Raw genomic sequence first — 11,246 nt, 5'->3', positions numbered from 1 at the left:
GAATAGTATTCCATTGTATAAATATACCGCCACTTCTTTATCCAGTCCTCTGTTGATGGACATTTAGGCTGTTTCCATGTCTTGGCTATTGCAAATAGTGCTGCTATGAACATTGGGGTGCAGGTGTCATTTTGAAGGAGGCTTCCTTCTGGATATACGCCCAGGAGCGGGATTCCTGGTTCATATGGTAAGTCTATCCCTAGTCTTCTGAGGAATCTCCATACTGTTTTCCACAGTGGCTGCACCAAACTGCATTCCCATCAGCAGTGTAGGAGGGTTCCCTTTTCTCCACAGCCTCTCCAACATTTGTCATTTGTGGACTTTTGAACGATGGCCATTCTGACTGGTGTGAAGTGATACCTCACTGTAGTTTTGATTTGCGTTCTCTGATAATTAGTGATACTGAGCATTTTTTCACGTGCCTATCGATCATTTGTATTTCTTCCTTGGAGAATTGCTTGTTTAGGTCTTCTGCCCATTTTTGGATTGGGTTGTTTGTTTCTTTCTTATTATGTCTTATGAGCTGCCTATATATTCTGGAGATCAAGCCTTTGTCGGTTTCATCGCTTGCAAAAATTTTCTCCCATTCCATAGGTTGTCGTTTTGTTTTGCTTATGGTTTCCTTTGCTGTGCAGAAGCTTGTAAGTTTCATTAGGTCCCATTTGCTTATTCTTGCTTTTATTTCTATTTCCTGGGTAGACTGCCCTAGGAGAACACTTTTGAGATGTATGTCAGATAATGTTTTCCCTATGTTTTCTTCTAGGAGGTTTATTGTATCTTGTCTTATGTTTAAGTATTTGATCCATTTTAAGTTTATATTTGTGTATGGTGTAAGGGAGTGTTCTAGCTTCATTGATTTACATGCTGCTGTCCAGTTTTCCCAACACCATTTGCTGAAGAGACTGTCTTTATTCCATTGTATACTCTTGCCTCCTTTGTCGAAGATTACTTGACCAAAAGTGTGTGGGCTCATTTCTGGGCTCTCCATTCTGTTCCATTCGTCTATATGTCTGTTTTTATACCAATACCATGCTATCTTGATGTCTGTAGCTCTATAGTATTGTCTGAAGTCTGGGAGAGTTATTCCTCCAGCCTCTTTCTTCTTCTTCAGTAATGCTTTGGCAATTCTAGGTCTTTCGTGGTTCCCTATAAACTGTATTATGATTTGTTCTAGTTCTGTGAAATATGACCTGGGTAATTTGATAGGGATTGCATTCAATCTGTAGATTGCCTTGGGCAGTGTGACCATTTTAACAATATTGATTCTTCCAATCCAGGAGCATGGGATGTCTTTTCATTTTTTTAAGTCTTCTTTAATTTCCTTCAACCATGATTTATAGTTTTCCGTGTATAAGTCTTTCACCCCCTTGGTTAGATTTTTTTTTCCCAGGTGTTTTACAACTTTGAGTGCTATTTTAAGGGGGATTGTTTCTTTACTTTCTTTTTCTGTTGATTCATCGTTAGTGTAAAGAAATGCCACTGATTTTTGAACGTTAATCTTGTAACCTGCTACCTTGCTGAATTCTTCGATTACTTCTAGTAGTTTTTGTGTGGACCTTTTGGGGTTTTCTATATGTAGTATCATGTCATCAGCATATAGTGACACTTTCACCTCTTCTTTTCCAATTTGAATCCCCTTTATTTCTCTCTCTTGCCTGATTGCTGTGGCTAGGACTTCCAAGACTATGTTGAATAAGAGTGGTGAGAGTGGGCAGCCTTGTCTTGTCCCAGATTTCAGTGGGAATCTTTTGAGTTTTTCACCATTGAGTACTATGCTGGCTGTAGGTTTGTCATATATAGCTTTTTATTATGTTGAGATATGTTCCCTCTATACCCACTTTGGCGAGAGTTTTTATCATAAATGGGTGTTGAATTTTATCAAATGTTTTATCTGCATCTATTAAGATGATCATGTGGTTTGTGTCCTTTCTCTTGTTGATGTGATGTATTGCATTGTTTGATTTGCATATGTTGAACCACCCTTGTGTCCCTGGGATGAACCCCCCTTGATCATGATGTATAATCTTTTTTATGTGCTGTTGGATTCTGTCAGCTTTTTTGCTGCTGCAGACACAACAACAGCAGCAACAACAGTAAGGGGGTGGGGTTTGGGGGACTGGGATGCTCATCTTTACAGCAAAATGCCCACCAAGAAAAGTAGAAAGCAATGATAGAATTAGAGAAGCACCGTGTTTTCAATCACCAAAGTAATAATCAAATCAGTCCCAGACCCTGAATTAAAACTAAGGCCAAGTGAAAAATTTTTGGAGAACAGAATACCCACATGGTCTCAAAATATCATGCCACAGGCTGCTCATAAATCACAGAGGGACAGAGGTACCTTTACAATGGTGTGATCTGTCCAATAACGCCTTAAATAAGTGATCAACTGAGTAATGCCAACAGCGGCACTGATGCACTAACAGCTAGACAAACTGATCTTAGGCGCCTCCAGATGCGATGAAGTGTGACCTACTCATTACCTATTTAATATTCTTGCCAAGACTATTACATCTAAAAACATAAATCTAGACAAGAGAAAAGTATCAGGCAAACACATATTGTGGGCACTTTATAAGCAAATGGGCCTAGGTTCTTGGAAAAAGTCATTGTCATGGAAGATTTAAGTGGAGGGGCTGTTTGGGACTGGAGAATACTAAAGAGAAAAGACAGCTGAATGCAATGTGTGATACTTGATTGGATTGTTCATCCTCAAAAGGATATTATTGGGACAATGGAGGAAATTTGAATAAGGACCGTATATGAACTTAGATAATATTATCATGTCATTGTTAAATTTCTTCAATGTGATAATAGTACTGTGGTTAGACAGGAGCACATCCTAGTTCTTAGCAGATATATTCTGAAGTAATTGGATGAAGTGTTTGGAGTTGTTAAGCGGTTAAGCAAAAAAGAAGAAAAAAGAGAGACAGAGCAATGGGATAATACGAATCTAAGTAAAAGAATGTTCACTCTTCAACGTCGTGCGTTTTCAAAACAAAAGGTTGAGGAAAATGGGTTGCTCATATTTTAGAGTTATGCACTGAAATAGTTACGATAAAATAAGATGATTTCTGACGCTTTCTAGAAAATACTCTGGGAGGGAGAGGGTAAAAGGTATATATGAATTGAGATTGGCTATGAGTTGTTGATGGTTGCAATAATTGGAGGTTCCTGCACTATTCCCTTTTGCACAATGATTCTCAAGTGTGGTTCCCCACCAGCAGCAGCTGCAACACCAGGGAACTTGTCAGAAAAGCAAACTCCGGGTCCCACCCCAGAATTTGTAATTTGAGACTATAGCTGCAGTCTGTCTGAACAAGTCCTTTGGGTGATCCTGATGCAAGCTCATGCCCCAGGACCACCGTTCTACTGTAATGAACCTGGAGATTGCTTGTAAGTTTGTACACAAACTCCATTTGTATATGTTTGATATTTCCACAGTACATCTTTTTTTTTTTTTTTCAAAAAAGCAAAGAAAACAGGCATCTCAGCTGTTTAGTGGTCAAGTTTTAATAAAAAGTTTCAAGACAGATCATCCTAATCTTATATGAACACTTCCAGAGGATAGCAAAGATCGACTTTTGGCCAACTCAGTCTATGAGAATAGAAAATCTTGACGCTGGAACCAGTAAAGATTTAATGAGAAAGAGAAACTTCAAGTCAATCTTGCTCATAAACAGAAGATTCAAAAATTTCTAAGCAAAACTTTAGCAAAGTGAAGCTGCCAGCATACACAAGAGATGATACACCATGACTAATTTACATCTATCCTAGGAGAGCAAAACTGGCTTAACACTAGAAAACCTATGGATGGAAGGGGACGTGAGAAGGGTTTGTGTGTTGCTAATATATTCTGCTGCTTGCTCTAGGTGCTAACAGAATGTGCATGTTTAGTGTTTGGAAACTCATTAAGATACACATTTATGATTTTTCCCTTTTTTGATTATAAGGTATATACTTCACTGAAGATTTTGAAGAAAGCTAGAAATGACACTTACTATATTAACAGATTAAATGAATAGAGTCTTGATCATTTCAGTAGAGGCCAAAAAAAGTAAACTCCAATGTCTATTCGTGATTTTAAGACAACCATGTTAAACTAGAAATATTAAGAAAAATCCCTTAATCTGAAAAAGGGAAAGAAAGAAAAGAGAGTGAGAGAGGAAGACAGAAGAAATGAAAGAGAGAAGGAAGAAAAGAAGAAGAAAGGAAGGAAGGAAAGGAGAGAGAGAGAAGAAAGATAGAAGGGAAAGAGAAATAGAGAGAAAATTTTTAAAAAATGAAATACCGCAAACCTATTTTAATAAAGAAATGTTGGCAGCACTCTATTTGATATTAGGAACAACCCAAAGATGCCCAATTTTGCCGTATCTGTTTGACCTTGTGGTGGATGCCTTAGCCAGCATAGGAAGAAACTTGTAAGTTGATTATCTTACTTCTGTTACTCACAGATTCATGGAAAACTGTGGAACCCCTGTAGACACATTATTAGACATTTCAGAGTTAAGCATGGTGGCTGACGTTAAGGTCAATATATTTTTTAAAAGTCAAATGGATTTCCATAAATTAGATACAAGTAGAAAGTGTCATTTTAAACAGGTATCGAGCACCAGAGCTGCAGCATTCTACAGTCTCTTGAGATAAATGCCATAAAAGATGTACAAGATCTGAACGTACGAAAGATAAAACTAAAGACTAAACTGAAAGATTCTAACGTTAAGGAAGGCCCACAAAAATAGAGCGCCATCCCATGTTGGTGACCAGGAAGGCTGGCTATCATGATAGTCAGTCCTCCCTTAACTGATCCACGGAGTCAATGAAAACGCAATTCAAATCGGCGGCAAATGAGTTTTCAGGGAACACGGCGTGCTGATCCCAGCATTTATATTTTAGAGCTTAAGAAGGGCAAAAGGCGGAGACACGGCGAAGATGAGCCCGGAGATACTGAATAAGATGTGAGGACTTGCTCTACCAGAGATCAAGCTGTCTTACCAAGAGATAAAAATTAAGACAGTGTAGTATCGGCACAGGAATAGACCGACTGATCTGTGGAACAGAACAAGGAACTCAGAGACACGCAAATAAAGACCGAAATGACTCCAGGCACTGACAAATGTTCCCTGGGGCTGCAAAATCTGATTGTGAATTGAGAATCCCTGGCTTAGTAATAAGGATCGATCTTTAAAACACACCTTGAATTTTGTAAAAGTGAATTACAGGATACCAAAGACATGAGTTCAAAATGCATGCACACACAATAGCTCACGTGCAAAGAGAAAATAGTTGGGGAAACAAGGCTCGCGAAGCACAAAGCTCCACGTCACTTCCGGAGTTAAATGGCCCGCCTCGTAGAGAGAGCTTGAGGAGAAGTGAGAGGGAGTTGACGACAGGGGCGGGGCTCCAGTGGGTGACCTTTGGCAGAACTTGAAGATCATTGGTTGCTGGCCACAGTGGTGGGAGGTGAAAGGAAGAGCTGGAAGCTGATTGGCCTTTGAGGGAAGAGCGGGAAAGGGAGCGAGAGCTGGCTGTTCCCTCAGACCTCTTATCCCAGACGATTGCTTCTGAGCTGCTGGAGGCTGGGGTAACCACAGACTGGCATCAGGAATACGACTCTCATTCTCCACCCCCCCCCCGCTCCTTTCCTCCCTCTCTCCTGCTCTGGATCCTCAACCCTTTCTCCTCTCCTCCACCTCAACAGGGTACCTCATGCCCCATTCCGCCCTTTCCCCACCTCCCACCCCACACCTCCCACCTCCCACCTCCACCCCGTCCTTGGCAGAAGTCCTGTGGGAAGACCCCTTGCCCAGCCTCCTGACCTCTGGCCTCTGGCCTCTGGCCCCTGGGGAAGGGCTTATGCCCCTGCCTTTGATTCTGAGGTGGGGGTGGCAGGGAGTGATTGGGCAGCCTGAGAGGAGGTAGTGCCCTTTGGGTGTGGGAGGAGGGGAAGGGGTGCTCAAGCATCGTTGTTGAAGCTTGGAAAGGAGCATGGAAGGTTGTTGGGAGGCTGTGGAGGGAATGAGTGAGTTTGCATGAAAGCAGGGAGGGTGTTTTGGTGCAAGAGAACTGTTAGTGCAGTGAGGAGTAGGCTATTGACCAGATCGGGCAGATCAAGGTCCGGCATTCAGTAGAGGGCTCGGTAAACGTCTATTTGATAAATAATCAAGGGGATGAATGAAAATAATGGTTGAAAGAAGGGCTTAGGAATCCAGCAGAATAATATGATTTCATGAGATGCAGAGGGGTTCAAGCTTAAAGAGGGAACGAGTGAATAATTAAGATTTGATGAGGTGCAAGAAAAAATCATCAGAATGGAACGTGAGGGGAAAATTGAATGTGGGGCATTCATGAGACTAATAATTGACTTGAGTGCAAGGGGCATAGAATCATGAGTAGGGAGTGAATGCAGAAGGTTAGGAAGACAACTGTGGAAGTGGATGCCAGGAATAATAGTTGGGCATAGCAGAGAACAGGATGATACATGAGAAGGGGCAGGAGTAATTGTTGAAGGGGACACGAGAGTGCATGTGTATGCCTGAGAAGGGGGGTGTCTCTGTGGAGTGAAGGTAAGCAAGGAGAATAATAATTGGATTGAAAGTATACAGGACCCGTGCCCAGAGTTTCTTGGAACCAGCCTATATGTGACTGGCAAGGAGGCTACATGAGCAAGGGGGGGGGGGTGCAATCTCAATTCAGTGGTGAGCTGGATGGAAGAAGAATCCTACCACCTCAGAGGGGGCTTCCCAAGGGCAGAGGAAATGCACTGGGGGTAGAGGATCATGTGGCTATCCTGACCTTCACTCTTTGCCCTAGAACCATGGATCCCAATGAAATGCCTGCCGTGTCCTGCTGTCCCCCCGACCCCATCACTGGGCTTGAGACCGGAGCCCCGTGGGGGATTGGATTTAGGTCTATAAGAGCTATACGTCGCTGTGTCCGCTACTGGAACCATGGCATCACTGACCAAGTCAAGGACCCAGGGCACCTCTGCCTCTTCCAGGCCTGCAAGCGTCGCAATTGTTCCCGCTTCTCGTGAGTGTGACATCTGACAAGGGGAGGGGAGGGGGCCTCCTCTAAAGGTGACTGACTTTGGACCTGCAATCCACCCCATCACTTTAGGGAACACTGCAGCATCTTGCCTGCTGAGCATGCCTTGAAGAGGGAGCTGGGGCCACACCAAAGGGGGCCCCTGACTCGAAGTCAGCTAAAGAGACTGAGCACCCTTCCGAAAGCTCAGAGCCATGTCGAGAAGGAGGCCATTCAAGAAGGAGTCATCAGTGAGTGTCTCTGGCCAGGGAGGGAGTCTGAGTTTGGCTGTAGGGAGCATGAGTAGTTCTGTCACCAGGCCTGCCACCCAATGTTGATGTGGCCTTGGGTAAATTACTCTTTGGGCCTTAGCTTCCCCAACTATAAAATGTCATCAATATTATCTACCAAGTCTTGGTGGGAAGGAGAGATCTGGGGGGGGGGGGTCAAAAGTGTCCACAGTGAGATGAGACTTGAGATCGAGAGTGAGGCGGAGTTGGGTGGGGTCAGGGGGAAAGGCTCGTCTAAGCTGTCATCAGTGTCTCACAGCTGGGAAGGAGAATGTCATGTCCCGGCTTGAGGCCCACCCCTGTGCAGCCAGTGAGGGAGGCTCCCACATCAGCCACTACCCAGACCCCCTCCTCTGTGTCCTGAAGGCCTGCGTACCATCTCTAACCATACTGCAACTTGCCACGTGACCTTGGGGAAAAATAGTATTCTCTGGGCCTCAGTGTCCCCAGTCCCAAAATGAAGAGTAAGACTAGCTGGTGTTCAAGTTCTTCTCAGCTCTGCCATTCTGGGCCCCTATCCTCATCCCCAAACATGCCCACATCTCCTGTCCATGGCCGGCTTGGTTCCTGACTCCAACCTGCACTCTCCGCTCCTGCAGGCAAGCTGCCAAGGAGCTCTGCTGATCGGTCAAGCCTCGGAATCTTTGTCTCTGTCCTGGACTCCAGCACCCTTGATGAAGCAACTAACAATTTCTCTTTCGAAGAAGTCCCACAGGCCCCCTGCCTTGTCCAGCAGGTGAGTAGAGTGGGATGAACCATGGAGCTGGTTGGACACTGTGTTACTTCTGGGTGCCCAACCTTGTGCTTAAGGCCATGGGAGCTAGAAGGAGGAGGCGGAGGCAGTGCGCTGGAGGCAGAGGAGGAGGAGGGGGAGGAGGGGGAGGGGGAGGAGGAGGAGGAGGGGGAAGAGAAGGAGAAGGTTGGTTGTCAGACTAACGGGCAAAAGCGGGGCTCTCTCAGCTTTGCCACTTCCTATTTGTGAGACTTTGGACAAGTGACTTTGTATTTCTGAGCCTCTATTTCCCTACCAGTGTACTGAGAGGGGACAATATTCTGCACCTTTGACAAGGGGACTAGCACATGGCCTGCCACATAGCAGGCCTTTGATAACTGGAGGCCGTTATTCCAGATGAAACAGACCGATGGGATACAAGGCCCTATTGAGAAGGGGCAGCCGTGATGGTGAGGGCCACAGAGGCCCAGGCGAGAGTCTAAAGGTCATTAGAGAAAGCTTCCTGGGGATGAGCCAAGCTGGCCCCTCCAGTCCCGTGAGGACTGGGGAATTCGGAGGAGAGAATCAGTCCCTGGACAGGGACAGTAATCACGTCTCTCCAGGTGCCTTGTAGAACAAGACACAGACACCTGACGTTTCCCATAATCTTCACTGTTGCTCTGGGAGTTTTGAAAAGGCTGGCAGGAATCAGTGTCGCAGGAAAGATATAGAAAAAAGATTAGAAAAGAAAACAGCCTGAGCGGAGGAAGAGACTTGTCTAAGCCACAACGACTAATGGTCTGTAGGCATTCAGACTCCCACATCCAGATTTTGCAAAATCCTACCCCTCTCTGTCTACTTGTAGTACATGTCTGCCAGAGGGTTAAATCCCTTGGCCTCTCCTTCCCTTTTTTCCTAGATGCTCAACTCTGATCCTCCAGCCCTGTGCCACCTGTAACCCTCTTCTACTGCTGCCACAGAGACTGGGGAAATAGTGGGGTCCGGAGCCCCAGCAGGGGCCAAGCTTAGTGACTGAAAAGAAGCAGAAGGCCTTGGGGTGGGTGGGGCCTTCCGTGGAACTGGGGGACGAAGGGGCACAGGAGAGGAGAGGGTTCCCAGCTCCCATTCTCTCTCATCCTTTCCTTTGCAGGCTCCCAAAGCTTGTGACCAGGCCTCGGTTTCTGCCTCCTTAGAGTGGCAGCGGAAGCTGGAAGCGGCTGAGGCTCTGCTGGCTCTGAGAGAATCTTGCCAGGCCCCTTCTAGCTCCATCTCCCTGCTCCAGCCTTGCACTGTGCCAGGTAGCCTGGTCTTTGAAAGGAGAACATGGGGTGGGGGATTTTTTGGAAATGGGAGGGCGTTGTGGTAAGCAGGGCCTAACAGGGAAGTCAGGGTCGGAGGGAGGGTGGGAAGTTGAACCTCCCTGGGCCCAGGCACCCAGGCTCCTCAGTCTGATGCTTGAGGTGGCAGCCGATGGTTGTTCAGTGAATCATCGTTTTGTCGAGCTTTGTGCTCAGCAGCAAATGTCCAGGGCCCTGATGTCAAGAAATGAGGAAACGGAGGCCCTGAGAGTGGCAGAGACTTGCCCTAGGGCATGAAGCATACCAAGTGGAAGAACCAGGTCTCCTGACTCCCAGCCCAGAGCCTTCTTCCCAGACCCCTGCAATCTGCTGTGATCTGGGGAGGACACACATAGGTGATAAGAGCCTAGTCTGGGAGGAGATCTGTTCCCTGCCTTCAGGGAGTTTCCAGTATAGATGTGGAGCCCGGATGCCTTCACAAGTTGTGTTTTGTGGCTAAATCTCAACAATGAGCCTGGAGAGGAAGGACTGGAGGAGAAATAGACACCTGAGGAGGCTGAGAGGGAAGTATAGGCACTACCAGACCAAAGTGGTGGATGGGGTACAGTGTGTGAGTGAAGCAGCAACCCTGGAGGAATGGCTAGAACAGAGGGGATGAGGGTGGAGAGGCCACACAACACAGAGGTCTAGCATGCCAGGCTTAGGAGGTTAGACCAGCGGCTGTGGGTGATGGGGAGCCAGGGAATGTCTGAGCTAGGGAGGAGCATGTTCAAAGACCCTGGGCTTGACAAAAAAGAAATACGGTGGCGGTGATGGAGGGATTGGAGGAGGCAAGACTTGAGATGGGCAAATCAGCAAGGAAGCGTTCTGTGCAATATAGCCCAGGTGGCAAAGCCTTGATTGGGTGGAACAAAAAAGAAGGGAGAGCTGGGAGGGGAAATGGATGTGACCTGGCTCTGACCCCATCGTTTCTGTCTACAGCTCCTGCCGGAGATAGAGGACTTCAGCCTCCTAGCCCCTCTCCCCAACCCAGGCCGGCCAGCGCTGTTTCTGTGCCTGTTGGACACCTGGGGTGCATCCCCCTCTCAAACTAGGAGCCTAGAGAAGGAGAACTCACTAGAATACTGCCTATTGATGCATTTGCAAAGTGCTTAATGTCCAAAATTCTTAGCATCTTTTCTTTAAACCTTTAGGAGCTCTTATAAGCTTTCAGACCCTTTTTATTATATGGGGCGATTCCTTGACTGAGGGTGGATATCCTTGTACCTCCATCCTTTACCCTCTTGGATCCCGGGGCCTTTTAATGTCTCTTATAAAAACAGGGTTGTGCAATCTAAGCCGACCAGTCTCTAAATAGGGTTCTGTGTGAGTTCATATGTTCATCTGCCAGAGTTTTTATTTGACTCATGATTGCGAACATACTAGTGCACTCATGTACTTATCCACGCATGTGAAAACCTGAAGATGGTTCCATTTTGTGTCTAGGTTTGTGTCTGTGAACAAATAATAAACCCTTGTTGCAAGGCACTGAGATATAGGAGTTGTTTGTTACGGCAGTATAACCTAGACTATCCTGACTCTAACAGACCTGTTCAATTCACTTTTCAAAGTGAGAATCACTTTACTCAATAACTGGGATTCCTTAACATGGCTAGATAAGAAAATGGTAGAGAGAAAAGGGTAGGGGACTTATTTCATCCAGCAGGTAAGTGCCTACCCTCTGCCTGGCAGAGACCACTTCCAGTTGTCCAGAGGGCCACAAATTGACATGTCTGCAGGATCAAGCAGATTATATAAATGAGTAGAGCAGGCCAGATGAGGTCTGGCCAACTGACAGTGCACACTCTACCTACGGGGATAGCTGTCACTTGGCTCTAGCCAATTGTTGCCATGCAGGAATGTGGACTCATTGTTGCCACA

General features: G+C 45.9%; 1 protein-coding gene across 1 annotated transcript; it reads left to right on the top strand.

Annotated features, from left to right (window-relative positions):
* Positions 1–6,763: 6,763 nt before the first annotated feature.
* LOC102514457 lies at positions 6,764–10,843 on the top strand. The gene is made up of 5 exons (XM_032475063.1): positions 6,764–7,032; positions 7,120–7,277; positions 7,916–8,052; positions 9,179–9,326; positions 10,308–10,843. The coding sequence occupies exons 1-5, from the start codon at positions 6,818–6,820 to the stop codon at positions 10,418–10,420; spliced, it is 771 nt and encodes a 256-aa protein (XP_032330954.1). The 5' UTR covers positions 6,764–6,817; the 3' UTR covers positions 10,421–10,843.
* The last annotated feature ends 403 nt before the right edge of the window (positions 10,844–11,246 follow it).

The sequence above is a fragment of the Camelus ferus genome, chromosome X, assembly GCF_009834535.1.
Source record: "Camelus ferus isolate YT-003-E chromosome X, BCGSAC_Cfer_1.0, whole genome shotgun sequence".
Classification (NCBI taxonomy): domain Eukaryota; kingdom Metazoa; phylum Chordata; class Mammalia; order Artiodactyla; family Camelidae; genus Camelus; species Camelus ferus.
The sequence above is the reverse complement of the archived record's forward strand: the minus strand, read 5'-3'. Positions and strand labels throughout refer to the sequence as shown.

What these genes read in the sequence shown, in the direction of transcription:
- LOC102514457 (XM_032475063.1), top strand. Translation starts at nt 6,818, where the DNA reads ATGGATCCCAATGAAATGCCTGCCGTGTCCTGCTGTCCCCCCGACCCC. An exon ending in CGCAATTGTTCCCGCTTCTC is followed by an intron (nt 7,033 to 7,119) that starts GTGAGTGTGACA and finishes CCATCACTTTAG; the next exon opens with GGAACACTGCAGCATCTTGC. An exon ending in CATTCAAGAAGGAGTCATCA is followed by an intron (nt 7,278 to 7,915) that starts GTGAGTGTCTCT and finishes CCGCTCCTGCAG; the next exon opens with GCAAGCTGCCAAGGAGCTCT.